We start from the raw sequence: 27,783 nt of genomic DNA on the forward strand, positions 1-27,783 counted from the left end.
TGTGATTCCTCTCCTTGGGCATTCGGGAAACAAGCTGACATTTTGCAGGAACAGTTTGCTTTGCTTTAAGTAATGGCAAAGCAACAGGCAAACTTTAATGTATTATTACAGGTTTTTACTGTATATAACACCAGCAATTTCCATATTCACATCAGTTTCTTTCCTCAAGGTGCTTAGAATCTAAGGTGTCTATCTCACATACTGTACATACAAGGGCCAAGTTAGACTGGAGCCAATTAACCTACCAGCATGTCTTTGGAGTCAATGTGCAAACTCCATGCAGACAGTATCCTGGTTGGGATTCACACCAAGGGTCCTAGTGCTGCAAGGCAGGAGTGCTAACCACTGAGCCACTATGCTGCCCTATTTACTGGTAAGCATATAGAAGAGAAGCTGTCTATGACTCTCTCGTCACCTCTCATGTGAAGGTGCTAAATGCTTCAAAGGGGGTGGGGAGGGGGTCATCAAACAGAAGGTCAGTATCTTGCTATTGGGTCTTCTATGAAGGTGAACCTATTGCACTGCATTGGTATTCACTTTCAGAACAGTAAATAGCTTATTATTGTTGCTACCATTTAAAGCAGAACTACACTGTATCTGAGCGCTACAAACCAAAAGGGCTATTTGATTTATTTTTAATATTCAAAGTAAACTCCCCCATTCATCCACATCCATGCTTTATTTTGCTGTGCAATCACTTACAAAAACACCCCCTAGCAGCTCTGGCAGTGACCATCTTGACTAAGGGCAGATGATTCTTGTGGCATTTACCTCCTGGAATCCATCTGCTCTTAGCTCAGGCATGCATACAGGAGGGTGTGCTTAGTTGAGAAAGCCCTTCCTCCCCCCCGAAGACTCCTGGGATGTATGACATCATTTGCCTAGGCATGGAAACCAGAAAGTAACTGAAGAAAAACCAGTTTAAAACAAGTAAATATGATATACTTTCCTAAGTACTGTATTTACTAATGCTAGCAGCATATGGATTAAAATAAACAAAAATTAATTGAGAGAGTGAAGTTCCACTTTAAGTTAAAGTATATGTAAAGTGTAAATAGAACTTGCGCTTAGAATCTAAATAATCAAAATAATCAAACAGCTTGCACATTCAATAGGCAAAAACTTAAATAATAACAAACAAATTACAGCGCTATCAATACAAGCATCTTAATCATGCCCCTGACGATGTATTTTGATGACGAAACGCGTAGGTTGGAGCCGCGCCGTGTGACGTCATCACTCTTCTGAAGGACAGTGGCCATCTTGTTGGTTTGAAACATACTATTTTGTTATGCTGTTTTTGATGATGCCTATGTAAGTGCAATTTTAATAAATCTCCTGGTTGAATTCCTCTACTAGACTATGAGCTGGCATTTTTTCTTTATATGGTGTTGTGTCATCCGATGTGAAATTTGTTACTCAGAGTATCTATAGCCTGGAGAAGTGTCTGTGATTATAACAGGAGCGGTTTGCACTGAGGACCTTGTGCTGTATCAGTTGGATCTACTTTACTGCGTATTTTGGCCGATCCTTTGGGAGGCCAAACCTTCTGGTAAGAGGCTAATTCTTTTGGGTGGAAAGTGATGATCTTCTTTCTGGATCGGGCTTTTTTTTTATACACCAGCTTCCGCCTGCATACGTGGATCCCATATGGACTTTGCTTCCACTTATGTGCATTCATTATTAATAATTGCTATACTATTATGATAAAGTATATGTAAAGCCAAAAAACTTTTTAACTATTTTGAATAGAGTAGAAAATATTAGAACCCCTTTGTCTGTTTTTTTATTGCTGCTCAGGGGTCCATTGGACAGTTTTTTCAAAACTAAGTTAATAATTTGGTACAGAAAACTCCTTCAGGTTGTTTAAGGACAAACTATAAAACTTTTGGTCAATTTTAATACTTCTGGAAGTTTACAGGTTTATATATTGATATTTTCTATTGATTTTGATTATTTGTAAAACTTGTAACAAATAATACAGTAATTATAAGTTGCAATCTTGATGCTTAGTTTGCAAAGCATGCTGGGATTTCTACTGAGAAGGGACAGCACCAACTTCGCACAGTTTGACTGCCATTACAAACAATAAAACAATATTAATATATAAACTATAAATATAAAAGGCTGGTCTACACTGGGACCCCTTACGCACAGTAACTCACTGTAGAAGAATGCTGTGGTATGTTGCAATGCATAGTCCATGGCACCCCAATGAACCTCTACAGTGCATTGCAACATAACCTCCACAAAGCTTCAAGAAAAGTATGAAGTATGCCCCTTTGGTTGGTATCGGCACACTGCCCATCATATGATAGTGCTCAGGTTGGCAACGAAATTACCAGTCACCAAACATTGCATAGTAACACGGCAGTGGTAGTGTCATGTGCTCCAGAAAACCTGAAAGTGCGCCCCCTACAGAAGCCAGTCACAGTGAAATGCGTCAGCTTGCTTATAACCTTCTTCTGTGCTCTCGGAATGTTTGTGTCATCTTTCTTGCTGATATGGAACTTCAGTAAACCTTCTATTTGAGCTTACAATTGACATGCTGGCTGTTTCATACCACTGATTTTAAAGGGCACCACCATTCAGCCATGCACCCACTCCTATATTGGAGTTGTTAGGAGCAGGGGCGGACTGACCATTTGGGAACTCGGGCACTGCCCGAGGACCCGGGGTCAGTAGGGGGCCCCATGAGATGCCCCTGGTACCTTTCATTTTTTTGGGTGTGGTTTGAGTGTGGGTGAGGACACAGGGGCCCCATGATCCCCTATTGCCCGGGGGCCCCATGAGTTGTCAGTCTGTAATTTGATGTAAAGTCAGGCTGCATTTGGTGCCAGTTTCCATGGGGAACCCTGCTTGCTACCAATTTATCTGTTTGATGCCTGACCAGCATGTTGGTACTTTTTGAACTTTAATGTAATTCCTTCATCTTATATTTGCTGACATCAGAAGTTTTACTGGAGTGGGGATTATTTGGGATGTTTGACCTGAATACAGGTTTACTTAAACTGTTGCTGGATGTGTGCATAGATGATAATTCTTATGGCAGTAATGCAAAAAAGGCAGCACACCAAAACTATAAATCCAGATGAAAGATGTTTACTGAAATCCCATATCAATAAGAAAACCACCATTTCAAGAGCATACCGAGCAAGCCTTTACTTTAGAAGAATGGAAACCCTTGAAATGCGTTGCCTCTCCATCAGAACCCACACTGGTATACAGCCTGCACCACCTCTCCATCCCGTTGCATCCCAGTTATTGAGAGACTCTCCACCATTTTTATGATGGTCCTGAATGCCTCAAAGGAAGCTCGAACAGAAGGTCAATATCTTCTTAGTGGGGTTACTATTAAGGGGTACCTATTGCACTGCATGGGTATTTACTTTGAGAAAAGTAAAATGCTTATTATTTTGCTACTCTTTAATTTAAAGTATTTGTCAAGCCAAAAACATTTTAAAGGTTTTCAAAAGAGTAGACAGGATTAGAACCTTTGCCTTTGAAAGAGGGAGAGCCTCGAAATGCGTTGCATCACTGTCAGGGTGTCCCTCTTTCTAAAGCAAAGGCTTGCTTGTATCCAGGAGATTAAGATTTCCACTACATCTGTCATCTGTGAGCGGGTCTTATCTGCAGGAGTGACAGTGTCAAGGTCCTACCTTTCCCCCGGGGATTGTGCGGCTTCATGTGCTGGCATCCATCTTGGGTTTCTGCAGAGCATGGTGGGAGTCTTTTATGTCTTCAGGTCTCTGAGGTCCATCCCCCAGAGGGGTGTGGCTGAGTACATATAAGCCTGTGATCCGCACATGCTCTTTGCACTTGTGTCTTTGTGTTGTTACAGCTCTGTGTATACTCTCGTGACTCTTCTGGTATCTGACTCGGCTTGTGACTAGACCATTCTCTGTGTTTTCCTTTGATCTGACCTTCCGTTGCTGAACCCGGCCCGTGACCTGTGATTCTTCTCTACTGTTCTGTACCGTTTTGTTCCGTTGTTGTCGACCCGGCCTGCCTGACTACGCTATTGTAATTCCTACCAGCTACACTCCATTGCCGGTGGCCATTACCGCAGCCGGGGTGTCTCGGGGGCCGCGACCTGGTTCCTGGCTGAGTCAAGTCCATCCCCACCATCAGGGGCCCTGGTGAAGGGCAGCCTGGGACTTAGACTCCGCGCCCTGAGGGACTTCGGTCTGTTGGTGGTGGTTGTCGTCAGTCAGTGCGTTACCCTGCCACTAGGCCTATCTGTCCGTTCCACAGCCCTGCCCTATCAGACAGCTGCTACACTCTCCTTTAACCCCGCCACTAGCCACGTTGTGCCGATGGGTAGAAATGTCATCTGCCGGTCTGATGTGCAACACTACAAGCCGAACATATAAAAAGAAGGGGGTTGTGAAAAAGAGATTCACAAAAAAGTGGTTACATCATGGACAGAATGTGATACTCAGAGTAGTTCCCAAAAATGATGCTTTATTACACAATAATTTTAGACAATAGGGTAAATACCCTGGTTCACCATCACCTCAGTATGAGATAATACAAAAAGACCTAAAATCACATAAAAGCAACATGAAGACCGGTCTTCATATTAATGAGCTGTGTATGTAATGACAGAAACCTGTCTAGTACATTTGCAGCACAACACATTGGTTACACCACCAGTAGGGGGTGTGTCAAAAAATGATGTGAGCCTCCACCTTTGTTTTACATAATACATGTGGGGTTTTTTATTGCGCTTTTCTATGTTTTTGATGTAATTTTCAGTACATGGATACCCTCCATTGAGCTTCAGCGGCCGGACGCAGTACAACTTTATACCTGTGGATTTACCTTCCATCCTGCTTATAACTGCTGCAGTTTGTTAACCCATTCAATGCCCCTGAAGACAAGGATTGCTAAGTACTGTGTGTTCTTCATTCTAGGACATAACATCAGATTTCTAGCTAGGCAGAGTCCTTATCTTGTGACTCACTGTATGATAAAAGGTAGAAGGATCATTTCAAATGACTATAATGACGAGAATTTTATCATTCCACCAAGTGCAGGAGTGGATTATGGAAAACCGCATTAAAAGTGGTGTTTTCCTGTTACATCTAACACATGCTAACATCTGGGAAATGTAACACATACACACGTGTGAATTTTGCAAGCAGCTGTTTCTTGATATAACTCGTGTTCTGGGATTTGTGGCTCTTAAAGAGTAACTTCAACTTTTGGGGGAAAAGATGAACTTAATGTATGTTTAAAACTATTTTTTCTTCATTTTGTACAGAGTAAGGAATGAATAAACCTTTTTTTTCCCTCTGTATCCCATTAGAGAAATTTCAATTTGCTTGTCCAGTAAACACAACAACCACCTGTGACCGAAAGAGGTGTCCGTATTGGAAGATTTTTCCATCTATTCTTCTTCTGGTGAAAACTCAATGTTTTGGATTTTCCCTCAATTTCAGTACCAGTGAAAATGGCCCCCAGGAGAAACAGAGTATAAATCTCCCCAGCTGAGACACGGACAGCAATAAAAACCTGGCTGGGGTTCTAACCTTCCTTACTCTATCCAAAACTTTACATAAACTTTACAATTGCAGTCATTAATAAGTCACCAGATACACTTTCTACATTACATTTCTACAGTATTTTCTACACTAGAGCTCCTAACCACTGGAAAACAATTTGCGATACTAAACACACACTGTTTAATTTATATTGTCCCTCCTCTTTCTGTATGAGGATGATGACACTAATTATTTTAATAAAAAAAAAAAAAAAAAATCTAAGTAGCTTTTTTCCTAATCGATATACAGCTGTCACATGACCCAGCTCGTCCCCAGTCTGTCCGCAGTGAAATATAAGCAGGAGGAGCTTCTAATCCTCTACTGCTGGTCACATTATTATACAGGATTTATATGGCGCCAACAGTTTGCTCAGTGCTTTACAATATAAAGGGTAACAATACAGCAATGATACAGTTCAATACAAGAGGGATAGAAGGGCCCTGGTTCTCAGAGCTTACATTCTAAGATGCTGAAAATAAAATAAAAATCAGCCTTTGGAATACAGAATAAAATAACTAACAATATCAATCAACCGTTTTAACCATTTTCACGGCAACCGTAGACATATATGTGGCCACTCGGTGGGTGGGTCTTAACACCGAGCGGCCGCATATATGAGGCTCTGTGCTCCCTGCATGATCCCGGAGATCAGTAAGCTCCCAATGCATACTTGCAATAGGGAGCTTTACGAACACAGCGGCCACATGACCCGAATGCCCACCTCCGCTTTAGAACTCTTAAAGGGCTGGAAGGCAGTCGGCGGGAAGGGGTTAAATTGTCATACAATTATACATTTGAAATCAAATCTTTATAACTTTTGGGCAATAACATGGTGTGGATGTCATATCCCTCCAGCCTGAGTCTCAGAATAACAAGGAGGTGATGCCTCCATCAACCAAGATGTAATATCCCACCCCCATTGTGTTTAGTAGGTAAGTGGGCATGAAGGAGCAGGGAGGGAGTGGGCTGCCATTTTCCACTGTGTATACGCCCACATGTATGAGTCTATAGTCACATGAGCTGCTCAGATGTGATTGGGAGGAAATGCTCAGGTTACAAATACTCTGAAAAGTGAGCATGTGCAGTGGCTGCCAACACTGCTCTGCAAAATCCCCAACTGCAGTGGGGACATGGACAGGTAGAGAACAGCAGGATCAACCAGTTTTTTTGCAGAATACAGAAAACGAATCCCATAGTGGCTTAGTGACAGCTTGTTATACAGTATTTATTGGAAATGTTTTAATGTTGTGGGTTTTATGACACTTTAAAGCCAATCTGCATATCAATACACTGTTTTGTCAGTTAAGTCTTTAAAGTTTTATGGTTGCCATACACACTGATCACATTCTTTTTTGATTGCTCTCTTCCAATAGGAATAATCGATTTATCCTCAAAAATCCATTCAATGAATATACCACACACAGGGAAGTGGAATTTGAGTGATTGTTAAGATCTTACGATTATAAATTATGATCACATTTCTGTTTACACCTCGTAATCTCATAATCCAATCAGTCCTATTAAAGAGCAAAGTATCGTATTGCTACCACTTGATGCAAAATGATCGATAATTTTCCACCTTAGGCAATGGATTGAATCCAATTGAAATTGAGTCTGACTCAATCAGAAGGGAAGTTATGACTATATAGTGGTTTGTGCATTTGATTGGTTTGATTGAATCTCACATCGGTCAGATAAAAACAGCGTATGTGCTCACCATTAGGGTTAAATCATATGGGTGGTTTTAAAATACAATTAGAGGCTCTTGTAAGACAAGTACCAAATCCGATTACTATGTGTGACGGGAATGACTTTTGGGGGTGGGGGGACCGCTTGGTCAGCTCATGTCCCCCTCATTATGTTTAACCCACCCTGTGCCTGTTAAGGGGTACAGGGTGTGTATGTGAGTGTCTGAGTCTTGTGTATAGTGTGTGTTCCTTTGTCTAGGCCACATGGCTGTCCATTGTCTGTTTGTCATGTGCTCCCCCCCATTGTGCTGTGTCTTCCTGTCCAGCCAACTATTATGGGATGTACTGCTTGTGTATTGGTGTGGGGGTTGGTCAATATCCTTTGCCGCATGGCTGCATCCCATTGTTCTGTGTCTGGTTGGATGGGGAGGGGTGATGAGGTTTTTCCTGCCTATACTGTAGCCCTTCCCACTGATAGGGTGGGCTGATGATGTGTTTCCTGTCCCTGGTTGTCTTTCCCCGCCCTCTGTATAAAACATGTTGTTTTGTGTACAATAAAGTTAGTTGGCTTCCTGTTTTAGTAAGAGCTGGGTATTGTCTATTTTCCTGAGGGATTTCAAGGGCGTGGTCCGTGGATGGTGTTCGGACAGGGGAAGTTGTGCTATAACGGAAAAACTCAGTGCGGTCTGGGTTCCGGTTCCGTTACACTATGTGATGCACAAACTTCACTAAGTATACTTTGAGCCAAACCTTCCTTCATTTGTGTCTCACATGCTCGCCCTCCCAGACACTGCAGTTCACAGTGGGAGGGTTTCAGCAGTACAGTCAGTTCTGCCAATCCAGAAAGCAGTGGGCAGGACTGGATGGGGTCATGTGCTGATTGACAAGCTACAGGCTTGGGAATCAGCAGTGATGATGCTAATAGCCACACTCAGGGGTGGACTGACAGCTCATGGGGCCCCCGGCCAATAGGGGATCATGGGGCCCCTGTGTCCTTGCCCAAACTCAAAAAAGCCTATGAAAAAGGTACCAGGGGCATCCCATGGGGCCCCCTACTGACCCCGGGCAGTGTCCGAGTTTCCAAATGGTCAGTCTGCCCACACTCCTACATTTTTTCACCCAACTTTAATGCAAGTTGGCACAACCCACATGAGAGTGGCAACCAGGGGCGGACTGACCATTTGGAAACTCGGGCACTGCCCGAGGGCCCGGGGTCAGTAGGGGGCCCCATGAGATGCCCTTGGTACCTTTTTCATAGGATTTTTGAGTTTGGGCAAGGACACAGGGGCGCCATGATCCCCTATTGCCCGGGGGTCCCATGAGTTGTCAGTCCGTCCCTGGTGGCAACTCTGCTCTTTTCACCCTGGTTCACATATGTGCGTTCTTGCAGGCCGCGTTTTGCGCAGGCACGAGAGCTCATTCATTTGAATGTACTCCCATGCCCCAGGACACGCAGGGAAGGAGTCCCTGCACTTCTTTGGAAACCGCAGCCCACACGGGAACCTCAGTTTATAGTGCAGTTGCGATTTCAAGTGCGGGTGGCGTGCCATTAGAATTAATTGCACCCACCCGCGGGCCCACATTCTTCTGTGTGGGTGGTGCGGCTGCACAGATTTTTGTGTGGATCCGCAGCGGCACCCACCCGCACATATGTGAACCTAGCCTTCAGGAGCATTGCAGCATCCTTGCCATTGCATTTCAATATTGCATGTTGAAATGCGTTTTTATTACAAAATATATGAAAAATTTAGTGGAACACACTGGCAGGATCAAAAGGTATTTGTGGGGACTTTGCAGGGGACTAATAAAACTAGGTGCAGATGTACTCATAATTAAGTGCTGCAGTACATAATATTTATTCGGAAGTCATGCTTCTACTTTAATCTCTTATTACTGAGAAATTCATCACTTGGAGTCACTTCAATTGTGCTGCTAAAAATGCTAGGATTAATCACTAGGAATAGCAATTGATCGGTAAACAGATGGAACAAACGGCTCTCTACAAGTAGCTTGTAGTAGAGATTAATGTTGCATGATACTTCAATCAGGTTCGATTGATCGCCACAAAATGCTACTGCGAGCTACTTGTAGTTTACTTCATAGGCAGTCATTTGTCCCTACCTGGCAATCAATTGCTCCTGCTAGCCATTAATCAATAGTGAGTTTATTAGAATGACCTACTAAAAAATCTCCTGTGGGGCTCTTTCCTAATGGGGTGAGTGCCAGCAAGTGATGCATTCATGCACCCCTAGACTGAACGAGTGTTTAACCCTTGCTGTGCAGGGAGGCCCCACTACAAGGGCGTAATTTCCAAATTCCTGAAGTTGGGCCTTAAAATTTTCCGTGTGGCTTAGCTCTAATTAGAAATCACTGCCCATGTTAGATGATTCATCAGAGAGGGAAACATACATTGTACAGGTCTTTGTTTTGCTAGACTGACAATGCTCTTCATGCTCCCTTGCTGTGTACAGTACTGGTGCCTAGGGCAAGGTTGCGGAACTGCGTCCCCCTACCCCTCTGCTAATGCATGCCGTAAAATGGCCCTGTGCTGCCAATTGCTCACATGGGGTCAGGGGCAGACTGACAACTCATGGGGCCCCCGGGCAATAGGGGATCATGGGGCCTGTGTCCTCGCCCACACCCAAAAAAGCCTATAAAAAAGCCAATGAAAGGTACCAGGGGCATCTCATGGGGCCCCCTACTGACCCTGGGCCCTCTGGCAGTGCCCAAGTGCTCAAATGGTCAGTCCGCCCCTGCATGGGGTGTGCACTGCAAGTGTGTGGCCTATTGCTTGCTTTCTAGCAGGTAGTTGTGCATGCATGGTGTGTTTTTCATGTCAGCTATGAGGGGATGGGGTGGAGAGTGGGTATGTTGGAGACACTTACCTGGGGCATGCTAGTGGTGAGGAGGCGCCTCCCCCTATTGCTGTGCCCAGGGCAGCTGCCCCTCCTGCCCACCCCTTGTCACAGCCCTGGCTGTGTGTGTCTATGGACATACTCAGCCCAGCTCAGGAGTGCAATCACACGGGTGCCCCTTTAGCACATGGTTTCCTGAGGGGACACCCGGAGGATGAAGGCACAGACTGCACTAGTGTGGGACTATAGAAGACGAGGTAAGGCACTGCTCTGTACAATATCAATGCACAGAGTAGGTAAGTATAACATCTTTTTTATTTTAAAGCAAAAAAGAATAACCTTTCCCATATGGAAGAAAAATATATTTGAAATATATTTTAAAAACATTCTTCCCAAATATATTGACAATTTTGGTCATATTCTATATATTTCAAAATATATATATATTGCATGTTGAAATGCGTTTTTATTACAAAATATATGAAAAATGTTTTTTAAAATACATTTCAAATATACTGTATGTCTTTAAAAATAAAAATCTACGTTTTTGGAATGCATTTACAAATATATGTAAAATTATATGTTAAAATTACTTTTTTATATGTAAAAAAAAATTAAAATAACAAAAATATGAAAACTATATTTAAAAAATATATATTTTTAAAAATATTTTTTTAAATATTTAGTAATATATAAAAAACGCATTTCAACATGCAGTATATATATATATATATATATATATATATATATTGAATATGGCCAAAATTGTAGCATTTCAAATATATGTCAATATATTTGGGAAGAATATTTTTAAAATATATTTTTCTTCTGGGTTAGTATCACTTTAAATGCCTTGCAAATAAATGTAGAATACTAGATTTAATTCAGAGTAAACAAGCACGGATCTTTGCTTTAAAAGTAACCTATCAGGATAGAAATATGGGCACTGCCATTGTTGATTTGTATTTGAAATTGCCTATCAGTGCTCTAGTCTTCCTAAATTACTTGGCGAGTCATTGACTTGGAAGGAGCCTATCCAGAAGCTTGTTCCAGGTCAGTGACTGGCTAAGTAGTGAAGCAGGGATGAGGATGACAGCCTCAGATCAGCAGTGGCAGTTCCCTTATTTCAGCTCTGACACATTCCCTTTAAGAAGAGGCTGCAGGCAGTTTAGTGAAATCAGTGGCCCATGTCAGCACCTGCAGCTGTGACGGATGTGACTGATGGATGTGAATGCCATATTAATGAACAGATCTCCTTGGCTCCTATACTGCACACAGGACTTCCTAGCAGCTGTTACTCACCATTATGGACACAGTTATATCCTTTACTAATAAGCACAGCATGCATTTAAATGTACCCAATAAAGAAGCCATCATTTTTCCCATGAGAACTAGTCTTAGGTGATCATAGAGCCCCCAGTGTTCATATTCGGGGGTCTGGCTGTAGGCAAGGGGAGTGACTCAGTACAACAAAATGACAGTTTCTGGCTTCCAAATGTAGCAAGTATTCTGATTGGCTGATTGATGGCTGTGGTAGAAAAGCGCACCATTTTTTTCTCTCTGTATATTTTGGTAAAGCTGAGAGTATGAGACCAGGGGCGGACTGACAACTCTTGGGGCCCCCCGGGCAATAGGGGGTCATGGGGCCCCTATGTCCTTGCCCACACCTAAAAAAAGCCTATACAAAGGTACCAGGGGCATTTCATGGGGCCCCCTACTGACCTACAGTGCCTGAGTGCTCGAAAGATCAGTCCGCCCCTGTATGAGACATACTGCATGTTTTCATGTTTAAGGGCCAGCTCACACTACATGCGTTTCAGTTGCTTTTTTTCTGCATCCAAAATGCACAGAAAGTAGGTTATATGGTTGTAAAAGTCATAGTTTACATCTGTGCTTGCAGTTCCAGTGTGTTCTGGATGCAGAAAAAAAAGTAGAACAATCAGCATTTTTCCTGTACAGAACTGTACTGGAACGCGGTAAAATGCATCAAAAATGCACCATAATGCACCAAAACGAACCTGGAACGCACATGTCCCTATTTAAATTGAAGAAAATTTTATTTCATTGCTTTGTGATTGTTATTTCACAATTATATGCAACTATGTTTCTTGTAATGCATTTTGAAAATCAATAAAAAGTAAATCATAAATAAAAAATTGAAGAAAAAGAGATAGGGAAAATAAACTGGAACGCATCAAAAACGCACCAGAAAGCATCACAAACGCGCATGCAGAAACACATCCGGAAAGCATCTAGACTGCGTTTCTATAGTGTGAACCGACCCTAAGTGACTCTGTCAATGAAATATTCATACTTGCTTACCTTGGAAAATCAGAGATAATAAACACAGTAATTAAATCCAGGTGCCTGTGCAGTTCTTTGCTGTGTTCACAAAACAGATCAGCCTCTGCTGCAGCCTTTCATCTTGCTAATTACTACAAAGTTATGCAGGCCATAGATGGGTCTAAAATCGGCTGATTTTTTGGCCGGAAAAAAAAATCGGCTGATTTTGGCACCATTAATGGGTTAATTGGTCGGCCGTTTTTCTGGATTTTGGCACATTTTTTTTATCGGTAAAGTTGGAAAAAATCGGACGATTTTGCCGATCGCCCGATTTTTACGGCAATGATGGGGAAGAAGAAGAAGGAGAAGAAGAAGTCCAGTCTGCTATTATATTTGACATGAAAAAGTATTGCGGTTGCAACAATGTATCTATTTGTATCCGAATAAAAACATCTGTATCCGAAATGGATACAAATAGATACAATGTTGTAACCGCTATACTTTTTAATGTCAAATATAATAGCGGAGCTCTCTGCAGGGACAGAAGTAATTAAATGCAGGCCATAGACAAGATGAAAATCAGCCGATTTTTTTTACCGTTGTTGGTAACGTCGGCCTATTGAACGACCGATTTTTTGTTTTTTAATAAAAAAAACGGCCAGTTTTCGACTCATCTATGGCCTGCATAACAGTGTTCCAGCCTGATAATTGCAGGATGAGATGGCAGAAATGCCTTCCTCTTCCTGCAGCAGATTTATGACATCACCTCACAGTAGGCAAAGTCACTTTTTATGATAAAAATGCAGCTTTTTTTTGAAAAATGATACTGTTGCTGTATAGGTCAGGAATCTGTTCAGATTTGCAATGTTGCTGAGAGGTCTACTTTGTGCAGAACCAGTAACTGTTGTCTGCTTTCTTCAAAGCAGTCACCGAGTGTCTTATGTGCCTGACAATTGACTATTGGGAGAACTAGCAAATAGTGGTGCAGGCACAATTCTTGCACCTCTCTTCCAAATGTAGAAAACTAAGTAGATGTGGCTCCTAACTGACAGACACAGCACAGAACAGGACAGCTGGAGTGGCATGCTCACATCCCTCTGCCTATTCCTGCCCCCCTCCTAATCTGAGATCAGGAGACAGGAGGGCTGTGCAGGCTCTGCTTGTATGAGCAGAGAGAGCGAAGTGAGCTGTCTGTGGACAGTTCTCATCCCATACAACAGGTCCAACCTGGCAGAGATCTGTGGCAGTTTTATATAATGAAAGCTGCTGCATTCCCTTTGGTAATTAACCTCCCTAGTGGTCTGATTATGTCAGTATTTCTGTGCTCAAAGCGGTACATTTTTTTGCATGGAAATATCTAGTTTTTTATTGTAGGCCTGTGATTTTTAGGAATAACTCACTGAAATCTGTCCGAACAAGAGTCTAGTAAACATCCCGGGTATGAAAAATTTGAAACACGAAATCATAAATTATAATATAATAAATAATCATAAAAAATAATAATATAATTATAATAAATTTAATTCAATATTATAATCAAACCAAAAACACTGAAATTTGAAATATAGCGCCAAGTTCGCATATCACTGAGCAAAGTCGCAAAATCGTTTTCAGTGTCTGATGACGAATTTCCCCACGAATCATTATCACTCAATTCTGCAAGTGGTTCTAATTTACTATCGCTGTTCTCCAGCCGGTCTAAAACCGCTTTTGACCTAAAGCGACGCTTTTTGGACGCCATGGACGTTTCTCAGTTTCCAGGCAGAAAGAACAGCAAAAATGCAGGCAGGGCACAGGACAAAGCACTCGGGACAAAATGTATGTGAAATGGCTTGATACAGTAATGTTTTACTATGTGATTTTAGTGTATTTAGTGAATGTCACTTTTTCACATTTTTAAATTTCCCACCAGTTCCGTTCCCCCGTGCGTCCTGACATCGCAGGGAACGGAACCCAGAAGACAGAAGCCGGCATCGGCTGGAGGACATTGCTGGGGACACTGCAGGAGGAACATCGTGAGAGCAGAGGACAAGGTAAGAGAAGAACAGATCCTCGAGCAGCGCCGCATGGCAAGTCCAAATGTAGCTCGGGGTTACCGCTTGTGGTGCTGAAACTTTACCCCGATCTACACTCGGGAATACCGCCAGGGAGGTTAAAGAATCTACACCAGTTTTTATTTCACTCTGAAATAGAAACTGGCGTGGGTAGTGCAGATAGACCTAAAAGAGGTCTACCTGCTTAGTTAATATGACCACGCCACTCCGGTTTCCTGTTTAGTTAATTCTCTGGTATGTTCATTACATGATGTTGCACCCTCAAAGAATAGTGCAGGTTGTTAGGTAAATTTAGTTGACTCCTCTGTAATCAGTGGGGCAAGGGCTGATTGTTCAGGTGTGTTCAGTGTCTCACAGGTTGCTGCTCTGATTACTTCCCACTGTATTCTAAAGGACTCTAGAATTTTAGTGGGAGAAAGAACAGAGTGAGCCTGAATATTTATGGGGAGTCTAGCCAATCTCTGGGGAGGTGTGCCCAGTAGGTGGCTGGAGAGCCCATAGATAGGCTGAGGCAGGGGCGGACTGACAACTCATGGGGCCCATGGGCAATAGGGGATCATGGGTCCCCTTTGTCCTTGCCCACACTCAAACACACCCAAAAAAGCCTATAAAAGGCATTTCATGGCGTCCCCTACTGACCCTGGGACCTAGGGCAGTGCCCGAGTGCTCAAATGTTCAGTCCACCCCTGGGCTGAGGCAGAGGGAGAGGGTTAAGAGCTGCTGGAGGAGAACTCAGGGGGAAAGAAGATGCCATCTAGAAGGCATTGAGATCCCAGCTGGAGTCTTAACTGGCGGGCCTGTTTGCAAAGGTTAGTCCTAGAGTCTACTTGGGTCTGGAGAAGCTCACTGGAGAGTGCCAGGTGGAGGTTGGGGGGGGGGGGGGGGAAGTGTCCGGCTGTCCTATGGTGGTGTGAGTCTGTTTCTCCCTCATTGAAGAGTGCCCAGTGGATACCGGAAGAAGACAACCGATGATCCTGTGGCCGTGTGCTGGACGTTAGTGATTGTGTGTAGCTTTTGGTCTTTTGGGAAAGTCGTAGTCACCTGTCAGCATTAGAGATTCTGTAGAACATTCTGTTCAGCTCAGCAAGATAGAGAAAGAGTCCTCAAAGTGTTCAGTTCACCAGTTGTTGGGGTATCCCATGCTCCCTTCACCCCATCAAAGTTCAAAGTTACAATAAAACCCTAAAAAAGACACCCCTAGACTGTGAAATTGAGCTGATGGAAGAATGAAGGAAATTCTGTCTACCTGGCTGGGAAAGGGGAAAAAGTTCACTAGTGGCTCCCTAGGGAGGCTCATTATAATACCTACAGCATTGTTTTCAGGGATGATAAACATTAATGTACAGTGACACCATGCACACCTGGAATGTGGCAATCATATGACCGGACTTTTCCATTCTTCCCATGGGTATACTAACAGTCAGTGTTAAAATTGCCTGCACCCCATACAATGGTCAATCACCAGCACATTGGGTCTAACGTTTACATCTAGAGTGTGAATGCTGCAGTAATGGGAACATTCATCTAAAGGTCTGCAATGTCATTTCTCCTCCCGATTTGCATACATTGCCTGAACTCCCAATCTGTACAGTGGAGGTGTCATGGAAAGGTTTCACACGCTCACCAGAACCACCAGTCTCCTGCTAATGAGGCCCAAAGGTCACAATACAATTGTCCCAAGGTCGCAGTTCGTTTTCAGTAAAAGCAGTATAATGCTTTAAAATCCCAGTCAATGAGGCATTCATTTACAAGCTACGCACGGATAAATGGCATTAACACAGAAATCTGTTCTCCTTTGGGAGAAGATTATTTGCATATATTTCCCAAAGAGCTTAACGTTCTTCTGCTTTTACCTCGCACTACAGTGAGATCTAACATGTAAAACGCACTCCATAGTATAAACATTTGAGGGTTCCTTTCCGAATTTTTGTATTTCAGCGCCTCCTATTTCATTCTTTATAGTATATTAAAAAAATTCCAGCAGGGAGAGGTGAAGCCCCTCAGAACGATCACAGCGGGGGTGCAGAATAGGGAACTCAGAACAAAGTTACCTCCAATAAAGCCTCCAAGAGATAGAACTCCCTGGTGGTTTAACCACTTCCCGTCTGGCCCATGTATATAAACGGCCGGAGGGTGGCAGTGCAGGGTCGGGTGGCTGTTTATAAACGGCCTCCCCACACCCTGCTTGTGCACGCTCCCCGGGAGCGCGCAACACCGCGATCCAGTGCCCGCTGTGTCCTCTGGACACAGTGAAACACCGATCGTCGGACGGGACCTCTGTACGAGGTCCTGATCATGTGATCACTGATTGGCCAATCAGTGATCACATGCAAAGTAGTAAGCAAGATATACCTGGTATATCTGACAACATCTCACAGCTGTGAACCCTGAAGTGCTCATAGCAGAGTGCTTCTAGGTTCACATTACAGAAGAGAGATCGGGTGTCAGGTTGGATGGAAGCGCTGCTGATGCGGGTGGATGTTCCTAAACATTTCCCCGCATCTAGTGCCTGTGCACGCTCCTTAGGAGCGTGCGGCACCGTGATCGGTGCCCAGTGTGTCCGAAGGAACACAGATTGCTGTACGGGACCTCTGTGTAAGGTCCCGATTCATGTGATCACTGATTGGCCAATCAGTGATCACATGCAAAGTAGTAAGCAAGATGTCACCTCTGACATCATTGCTTACTAAGTGTGAAATCTGTGAATGATCACAGAGGTCACATGGTACAAGGCTATTCACAACAGCCTTGGTACCATGTGACAAGCTGTGACCAATCACAGCTCACTCAGTAGTTCTCAATGGCTGCAAGAATGCAGACAGAGAGAAAGAGAAATGATTGCTTTTACATCCTATATGGGTGTAAAAGCAATCAGTGTAAAAAAAAAAAAATCTTCATCACCCCCCAAAAGTAGTACAGTGTCACTATGGTGACACTGTACTGCTAGGGTGACAGTATGTAAAAAAATAAATAAATAAATAATATAAAAAAAAAAATAAAAATGTAAAAAAAATGTTTAAAAATTATAATTTTTGGTTATAAACTAATTTGGCTTTTTTTTTTTTTTTTTTTACTAAAAAGATAACGGAATACATTTTGGCCAAGATTTATGATGAAATATTATTTATTTGCAAAATTTTATAAGAAAAACACTTTTTCAAAATTTTTGGACATTTTCATTTACATAGCAAAAAAAATAAAAATCCCAGCGGTAATTAAAAACCACCAAAATAAAGTTTTATCTGTTTTAAAAAAATGGTAAAAAATTCATATTGGTACAGTGTTGCATGACCGTCAAAGTGTGATAGCGCTGAAAGCTGAAAATTGCCCTGGTCAGGAAGGGGGTAAAAGTGTCCGGACAGGAAGTGGTTAAAGTAGATCTAAACTCAGTCATTAACATCGAAAATGTTAGACCTCATTCAGATCTTTCCTGTCTGGTGCATTAATATGCTTAGATTAGGTGGTACATTTATATAGGCTGCCAATGGACCAGAAAATGCACCTTCACTAACACAGCACATGACAATGCAGGTGCACCCAAGGTGCCTTTCTTTAGTGCATTGCAGTGTCATTCAAAATGAATGCATGTGTTTCCATGCATTGCAATAACACACAGTTAAGATCGCACTTTCCCAAAATTCATATATTTGAAGCCGGCCTCAAAGTGTTACTAAACCTACAACAGTAAAATCGGTCTGTATATGCAGTAAAGCATGCTTGTTATACTCACTGTGGAACCTAAGGGGTTAATCCTCTGCATTGTGTAAAAAGGCTGTTTGATCCTTTCTTCTCTGTTCCTCCTCTTTTTCAAGCGACCACCTCCAGACTGAACCGTAGACATGCACATGCTCAGTTTGGTGTGTATTGCTAGAGAGGTTTTTTTTTTTTTTTCCCTTGGGAGAGTGAATGTGATCAGCACATAGCCGATCAGCACTGTCCAGACAAAGGGTCAGGACTTCCACATCCTCCTAGAGGACAAAGAAAACTTCTCCTACAAGCTTTAGCTAGTGCTCTGCAGAACACTGATAGAAGTCACAATACTGCTCTAACTGCTGATAAGAAAAGGTATTTAGCAGTTTATATTTACTATAATAATTGCACTTCCATGTCCTGTGTACTGTGGGAGACCAGATATAGTGAATGCAGGGTCCTGGGGTTTAGTAACACTTTCAATTTCATACACGGTTGTCAATAATTTTTTATATGCAGGTTTCGTTATACCTGGAGACCCTCTGTCACTCCTGTATTGTCACCCTGGTGGAGACTACAAGTGACTTTGCTGATACAAACTGCGCAGGAAAATAAAAATAAAAAACATGGCAACTGTCTATTAAACAATGTGCTTAAAGCAAAATTTAACTCAAAATAAAATGTAATATCTTGCAGCATACCAGTCCTTCGATGTAGTGTGACTGCATTCGTTTTCTCTTTGTAGGCTTTTTCCTTTATTTTCACCTGGAGATCTGGTCAGTAACACTTCCTGTCCTAGGGTGTCTCCACTCTGGATGAAAGAGCAAAGGAGACACCTTTGGACAGTAGCATGTCAGTCTGGAAAGAGGGTAGATGGACTCGAACATTCATATGGACTTCACTAACGAATTGAAGCCAAAATCCAGTTAAAGCTTTATACGCAGTTACAGCAACAGTTTCTTTTTCCTCTGGTATAAGGCCTCATACACACAGGATATATTGAAAGCTCTCCTAGAAGCTTTTCCTCCTGGAAGCAGCGTTTTTGCAGAGAAAAACCGCCTGACGCCTGTAAAAGTGTCTAAGTGGCCATTGAAATTAATTAACGCCCAAGCACTAAACGCACCTAGCATTGACACGCATTTACAAGCATCAAGCTTTTTTTTTTTCTGACACACTGGCAGTGTTTTGTTTTTCCAGCCTCTAAACTCTCCTGCCACTAAACGCTTCTAAAAGTCTATGTGTGCATGGACACATACGCTAACACGGAGGGGCGTTTGGAATCAGAAAAAAAAAGTGCCTGGTGCCTGAAGCAACAGTAAAAACGTCCTGTGTACATGAGGCCCTTAGGTTTCACATAAATAAATAAAAGCTGCTGAGCCCTGTCAGTGTTAAATGGCCTTCTATTTGCTACTTGGTCTGGACAGTTTTTTTCTGTTAAAAGAAGTTGAAAAATAACAGACTTACTGGTCAGATCACTAGGTGAAAAAAAAGAAAAGAAAGAAAACTAATGCAGCCACCACTATGGTAAAGCAGGGTATACACATTCAGAAGGAACTAGATACATTTTGATGTTTGTGTTCCTATTTGTTCAGCAGGTTCTGGTCTAACGACTGGCTTCTGTTGAATGGTCCTGCTGGAAAACCAATATTTGATCAGCCACTATAACCACTGATTTGTGTATACTGACAGGAAGTGGGGGCAGGGTAACCCCCCCTGCCAGAGTACAACAGTTCAGCGGGAAAGATCCCTGCATCCACATTGCTTGCATAAGTCCTCATGCACACGGGACGTTTTGATAACGTTGGTAACGTTAGCTGTGTAAAGTCACATTAAAAACGTGAGTTTTTCAGCTTTTTTTTGTGTTTTTGCATTAGCGTTTAGCGGCGTTTTTCCGCGTTTTTGTTTTTTAACAGAAAAAAATTTGGGGGGTCAAAAAAGTCCAAAAACGCCAGTTTGCGGCGTTTTACTGCGTTTTGCAGCGTTAGAGCATTTTATAGCTATAAAAAACTCCTCTAGAAACCCGCTAGTCCTGGGCTTTTTTTCCAGCCAAAAAACATTGATTAAAGTCTATGTGTATATGGACACATAGGATAACATGCTGGGGGGTTTACTGGCTGTAGAAAAAACATCAAAAGCCAAAAACAGCCGCTGTAAAAACGTCCAATATATAACAGGGTGTAGTGCTAAAAATAACCAGATATATTCTGGAAAAATGAAAGAACCAATATGATCATAAACTCATAAATGACAACTAACAAAATGTTAATGATAATAAAGTGACTTAGTGATACCATGTAAAAGTGTCACTCTCATCGAATTGCTCGCACGCACAAAACATCAAATGTACTGATATATAAGTGACTCCAGTGATAAGCTGCTAACAGATAAATAAAGTGACTGAATGGTGATTCACTTTATCACTATATAGTGACCAATGGTGTATAAAGTGCTGAAAACGATGAGCAACATAAAGTCCAAAATAAGGTGCATAGGAGATCGTGATGACCTTCAATAACTGGTGGCCTAATCCAGTAAGGTGGTGATATGGTCCAAATTATAAAGACTGCGCACTCACCAGATGCGCAATCAATCTGCGCATTTAGAGATATCAATCTCAGAAACCTGGAGGTCCCTTTAAGGTCTGGTCTGTTGTCCCTCACTGTCCGATATCCACTGCCATTGGTCACTATATAGTGACAAAGTGAATCACCATTCAGTCACTTTATTTATCTGTTAGCACCTTATCACTGGAGTCACTTATATATCAGTACATTTGAAGTTTTGTATGTGTGAGCAATTCGATGAGAGTGACACTCTTACATGGTATCACTAAGTCACTTTATTATCATTAACATTTTGTTAGTTGCCATTTATGAGTTTATGATCATATTGGTTCTTTCATTTTTCCTGAATATATTTGGTTATTTTTAGCGCTACACCCTGTTATATATTGATATTTTGGAGGTTTTTTGGTACCTTTTGGTGTCTAGCGGCTTTATTGACTTTTAGCGCTCACTTATTTCTGTTTGAGTAAAAATGTCCAGTGTGCATGAGGACTAAATGTGGGGATCTGTGACTTTCTTTTCGTTCAGCTCGCTGGTTGAAAGGAAATAAACTCTACCCAGAGTAAGCTGCAATATGATACATTTTGTTTCTTGAGTTTAATACGGCTTTAGGCAAACAAATTGTCTTCCCTATATAGATTAGATCTAAGTTAATTAATTTCCTTTTTCCACCCAAAAGTGTTATCTTAATTGTAGATGCTGTCAGGATTTCTATGTCTTGGATGCTCCAGCGGCAAGATCTCTCTTCCTAACTTTGTTCCTGCCCACCTAAGATATTTGGGTGTCCACCTTTTTTATGTGTTCCAACTCCCCACATAGCATTCTTTGCTATATAATACAATGTATATTTAAAAATAGGTATTTTATAAGTATAAAACTGTCTAAAATATTTTATGGATTGTATATATTATAAATAGACTTTATAAAATATATTTTAAAAAATCCAGTAGGGAGAGTACACCGGCTTCACAATGGCCACATCAGGTGTGCAGACCTGGAAACTCAGCACAGAGATCTTCCCCATAGGGGGTTATTTACTAAATCTGGGGAGTGCAAAATCTGGTGCAACTCTGCATAGAAACCAATCTGTTTCCAGGTTTTACTGCCATAGCTTAGAACAAGCTGAAGTTAAGCTGGACATACATTGTACAATTTTTTTTTTTTTAGGTTTACCAAAAGCATATAATAGAAGGTCATTATATAATGTATGGCCAGCATTAGAAGCTGATTGGCTACCATGCACAGCTGCACCAGATTCTGAGTGCACCAGTTTTAGTAAATCTACTCCATAGTGTCCCCAGGACGTCACATGGTTTAAATCACCAGTATCTACAAAAACTGAAATATTAGTTGTAGCTGGACTTACCCTTTAACCGCTTTATACAGAAATACTGCTACAGGGCGGCAAGGTATATATACATGATTTTGCATTTTCCGGGTAGGGGGAGTGCGCGAGCCACACGGCCTCAGCTGTCAATCACCAGATCCCAGCCAGTGGTTACTCGCCGGCACCTGGTGATTGCCGAGTATTACTGATGGGGGAGAGAACTGTAAGTAAACAATACAGTTCTCTCCCCTATCAGCTCTAGCACACTGCATAGCAGAGCCATACAAAGCAGTGTGCTTACAGTGGAAAACACAGACACAGCCACTAGTAAAACACACACAGCACACAGTTAACCTTTTGATCGCCCCAGATGTTAACCCCTTCCTGCCCAGTGCCATTAGTACAGTGTCAGTGCTTTTTATTAGCACTGACCACTGTATTGGTGTCACTGGGGATGTCAGTGACACCAAGTCACTTCCCACCAGTGTCAGAATGACCACCGCAGTCCCGCTATAAGTTGCTGATCACTGCCATTACTAGTAACAAAAAAAAAAATTCCAGTATATATATCACCATTTGTAAACGCTATAACTTTCACGTTAATTAAACCAATTAATTGACACGTATTAGGATTTTTTCTTAGAAAAGACATGTAGCAGAATACATTTTGCCCTAAATTTATCACAAAATTTGATTTTTTTAATTTTTGTATTAGATATGTTTAATAGCAAAAAGTCAAAAATATTTTTTTTTCTTCAAAATTGTCAATCTTTTTTTATTGATAGCGCAAAAAAAAAACAAAAAACACCAAAAACACACAGGTGATCAAATACCACAAAAAAAAAGCTCTATTCGTTGGAAAAAAAGGACGTAAATTTAATTTGGGCGCAGCATTGCATGACTGCGCAAAAAAGGACATAAATTTCATTTGGGTGCAGCATTGCATGACTGCGCAAAAAAGGACATAAATTTCATTTGGGTGCAGCATTGCATGACTGCGCAAAAAAGGACATAAATTTCATTTGGGTGCAGCACTGCATGACTGCGCATAAAAGGACATAAATTTCATTTGGGTGCAGCATTGCATGACTGCGCAAAAAAGGACATAAATTTCATTTGGGTGCAGCATTGCATGACTGCGCAAAAAAGGACATAAATTTCATTTGGGTGCAGCATTGCATGGCCGCGTAATTGTCAGGAAAGCAGTGCCGTAACGCAAAAAATGGCCTGGTCAGGAAAGGGGGGTAAATCCTCAGGAGAGTAAGGGGATCACTAATTTAGATCCTGATTGCAAATTGTTAAAAAAAAAAATTATGTTTTCTAATAATTTATAACATACATTTACTGGATTCACTCATAAATCCCTCTGAGCCTGTGTGTCCTTTTTTGGCAGGCAAGTTTTGTCGGGCTTAAAAAAAAAAAAAAAGCCTTCATCAGTCATCTGATTTGTATCAGCAGCAGCCTGGATCCCTGCAGAGTGTAAACTTTGGCAACCTGACAAAAATGCACGGACGCACTCAAGCCTGCAGCTTACACCTCACAGGAGAAACGTGATCCCAACCGACGTCAGGATGAGCATCTTGTGCGTTTTGAATGTGGCCGGAGCAGCCCACCCCCTGGATCTTCTACTTACGTCTTGCCAGTCTTCTGCTTTCCAAGTGTAAACTGGACAATCCGCCGCTTGGCAAGGCTGCTCTGACACGGGTCTCGTAGACTGATTACACTCTGATTCTCTGGACGGTTTCTGAGTACCGACTTGGCAGTGGACAGTCCTCTGCTGCACGCCTCTTCCACATGTTACTGAGCACTAGGAACAAGATGAATGCCTGTAAGTTATTACTGCTTTTTAAAACGATAAGCCGCATTTAATTTGAAATCCATTATAGCGCATATAATGACCTATTATCAGGTGTTTCATTATTGTTCTCTTAAAGTTACAACTGATGCATGCAAAAAATGTATTGCTCTCATGACTCTGGATGGATTGTCATTTTATTCTTAGTTACGCTGGCGATTTTCTTTTGTGCAGTTGTCTAATTTCAGCCTTGTGCAGTCGTGTTCTTGTAAAACAAAGGATGCTTAGCATGGCCACAGATGCAAAGATCTCTCACCAAGGATGGGCGATGACAGGTCTGCCCACTACTGCTTCAATCACGTGTTGGTAGCACATGTACAGTGAAAGCGCAAAGGGGCCTTAGATTATTATTATTATTATACAGGATTTATATAGCGCCAACAGTTTGCTCAGCACTTTACAATATAACGGGAGACAATACAGCAACAATACAGTTCAATACAAGCGGGATAGGAGGGCCCTGCTCTTTGGAGCTTACAATCTAGGAGATTGCAAGCTACTTTGAGGCACAGACTAATGTGAATGCGCAATGTTCTCTATAGAAGCCGGATATGCTGGTGCTATACCAATGATTAAAATAAGAAAAGGGAACATTTGCCAACTGGTCACCCTGAGAATCTCAAACAAGCTGGAAAATCTCCATGGAGATGCACTGTATATATTATCACCCTTACATGGATTGAACATTGCCATCAATAATTGAATCAGTTGCATTGCTTGCTTTAATGGACTATATAGATTGAAAAAATTACACGTCTAACAAGACAATATTAATTGAATGAAATGAAGTTGCATCCTCAGATCCCTAAACCCACAGCTGATCCAGAGAAAGACAAAATAAAACTCTTATTAGGCTGACCACGCATTATACAATTCTCTTGTACAATTTTCCTTTAGATTTACCAACATTTTCAATTTGTATGCAATCAGGCAGGCCCTTGCACTACATAGTTGAAGGTAAATCTAAAGGAAATTGAAAAAGAAAATTGTATAATGTATGGCCAGCCTAAAAGGCATGTTCCAACATTTTCAAACAGTGGAATAATCTCTTCTGATACCCAAGGGTAAATGGATACTCTCTGGATCAAGAATCCAAACAGCCTAGAGTTGGATGGAGCCATTTATGTATTTGTACAAGGTGATCATATTCCACCTTAACTGCCCCCACTTAGGGGTGAACACATTCAGTGTTTAGTTATCCTTTGGAAAAACTGAGCCTCTCTCTCTCTCTCTCTCTCTCTCTCTCTCTCTCTCTCTATATATATATATATATATATACACTGTATATATATATATATATATATATATACATACACACACACACTGGTTGGCTTGATTTACTAAAATTGGAGAGATCTGGGAAGGTCTGGGAAACTAATCAGCTTCTGTATATATATATATACGTGTATATATGTATGTGTATATATATGTGTATGTGTGTATATATCTATATCTATATCTATCTATCTATCTATCTATCTATCTATCTATCTATCTATCTATCAATATATACATACTTTTATTTTCATGCCAGATGAACAATAGTTTGCTATCCAATAGTGCCATATACATACAGATCTGACACCCTGAACAGGGAAACAATGAGAAATCCCCCCATTCTCACAGGAGCATGGGAGCTAGAGCTACTTCTATGGTATATGAGACAGAATGTATGTGATAACAGATTAGTTCCCTGTTCTATGAACAAAAGAGAATGTTTGACTAATATAATCAATAATATCTTCCAACACGCTGGGAAACATTGTTACAAGTTGCCCATATGAAGTGATAACTTTCTGGCTAGTATGGCTGCCCTAATGTGTCAAGCGGGACCTTTCCATTCTTTTCCTGTTCAATTGGGTGATTAATGGTATCTTCACCTGCCTGCTTGGCATGGTCTTCCCAATGTCATTGTACATCTACTAAAATAATCTTCCAACAAATTTATATCTTGTTAGTGAACATTTGATTAATAAAATAGATTAAAAAAAAAAAAAAGTAAATACAGACAAACTCTGCCAAGAAGCATAGCCCAGTTTAGAGATATAACACAGACACAGATTATGTAATTTTATTCCTTCCTTTAGCCTGGGTTCACACTTCTGCGGTGCGACATATCGCATGTGATTCTCACAGGAACTGCACCACATTCCTGTGCAAATCACATGCGAATTCTGTGCGGTGCAGTTTAAGCCATACATTTTGTATGGCTCTAATCGCACCACATCCACAACAAAAAGGTGCAGGACCCTTTTTTTGGCCACACTACAATCAGATTGCATGGGTATTCACACCCATGTGATCCAATTCTACACATCGCACCGCGTTTTGCGAACTGATTTCGGGGTGTTGTTAACATAACATATACACCCACAGCGGTTCACAGGAACGGGGTGCGATTCTGATGTGATGAGGAATTCGCACAGAAACTGCTGTGAATTCCATACCATATCAGTGTGAACCCGGGCTTAACCTCCTCGGCGGTATGATTCTTTCCGATTTTTTGTGCTGAAAGCAGTACCATTTTTTTGCATGGAAATATGTAGTTTGTTATTGTAGGCTGTAATTTTTAGGAATAACTCACTGAAATCTGTCCGAACAAGAGTCTAGTAAACATTCTGGATATGATAAAACTTGAAACACGAAATCATAAATTATAATTTAATAAATAATCATAAAAAATAATAATATAATAATAAATTTAATTCAATAATATAATCAAACCAAAAACACTGAAATTTGAAATACAGAGGCAAATTCGCACATCGCTGAGCAAAGTTGCAAAATCGTTTTCAGTGTCTGATGAAGAATTTCCCCACAAATCATTATCACTCAATTCTGCAAGTGGTTCTGATTTACTATCGCTGTTCTAAAACCGCTTTTGACCTAAAGGGACGCTTTTTGGACGCCATGGACTTTTCTAAGTTTCCAGGCAGAAAGAACAGTCAAAATGCAGGCAGGGCACAGGACAAAGCACTCGGGACAAAATATATGTGAAATGCATTGAAACAGCAATGACAGCAAAAATGCCATTTTTTAAAAATTTCAAATTTCCCGCCGGTTCCGGCGCCCGTACGTCCCGAGGTCACAGGGACTGGAACACGGAAGCCGGATGCCGGCATCGGCCGGAGGAGATGGCCGGGGACACTGCAGGGGACACATCGTGGGAGCGAAGGACAAGGTAAGTGCTGCAGGGACCACCTGAGCAACGCTGCATGGTAAGCCCGAGTGTAGCTCAGGGTTACCTCTCTTGGTACTCAAATTTAACCCTGAGCTACACTCGGGAATACCGCTAAGGAGGTTAAAGTGGTAGTAAAGTCTGTTTTCACACTTTTACCTACAGATAAGTCTATAATAAGGCTTACCTGTAGGTTCTGCAAATATCTCCTGAACGTGCACCATTTAGAAGATATTTACCTATGTAGATCACTGGCGCATGCGCTCTGAAGGAATGGCATATCCGTGCTGTTCCTTCAGAGCTGTGTGCAGTAAAAATGATTCCCGCACGCATGCACGGGAGTGACGTCATCGTGGCTCGGCCATTCACACCGTCAAAGCCTTCGAAACCAGAAGAGTGAAGATGGAAGCCCTGTCAGCAGTGACAGCATGCTGCTGGAGGGCTTTGTTTTAAGGTAAGTTTCACATAATGTGCTAGTATGCAATGCATACTAGCACACTATGATATTACCTTGCAGGAGAAAACGGTTTTTGTTTTTTTTTAAGTTTACTACCACTTTAACCACGAGTTGAAAGAAAGAAAACTGCTCAATTCCCTCATCAACACTACCAATGGTGATGGGGGAATCCCTCCTGCAGTGCTACTGTATTCTGACATTGAGAGGTTTCATAGTTACATAGTTAGTCTGTCTGAAAAAAGGCAAAAGTCCATCCAATTCAACCATAAAAAAAAAAAGTTATAAT

At 41.6% G+C, this 27,783-nt stretch overlaps 1 protein-coding gene and 1 long non-coding RNA gene across 2 annotated transcripts in view; one reads left to right on the forward strand and one right to left on the reverse strand.

Moving 5' to 3' along the window:
- The window catches only part of ADAMTS9 (ADAM metallopeptidase with thrombospondin type 1 motif 9), a 357,735-nt gene that overhangs the window by 53,940 nt on the left and 276,012 nt on the right, over positions 1-27,783 (reverse strand). The window contains exon 30 of the mRNA XM_089675998.1: positions 23,641-23,814. Within this exon, the coding sequence (XP_089532124.1) occupies positions 23,641-23,814 (174 nt within the window). The remainder of the gene's footprint in view (positions 1-23,640; positions 23,815-27,783) is intronic.
- The window catches only part of LOC149463027 (uncharacterized), a 48,383-nt gene continuing 44,019 nt past the window's right edge, over positions 23,420-27,783 (forward strand). Inside the window, exon 1 of the long non-coding RNA XR_016312529.1 lies at positions 23,420-23,835. This is a non-coding gene — a long non-coding RNA (uncharacterized LOC149463027). The remainder of the gene's footprint in view (positions 23,836-27,783) is intronic.

Source organism: Staurois parvus, unplaced genomic scaffold (genome assembly GCF_062004578.1).
Source record: "Staurois parvus isolate SC_StPar_1 unplaced genomic scaffold, SC_StPar_1.0 ptg000162l, whole genome shotgun sequence".
In the NCBI taxonomy this organism is placed as follows: Eukaryota; Metazoa; Chordata; class Amphibia; order Anura; family Ranidae; genus Staurois; species Staurois parvus.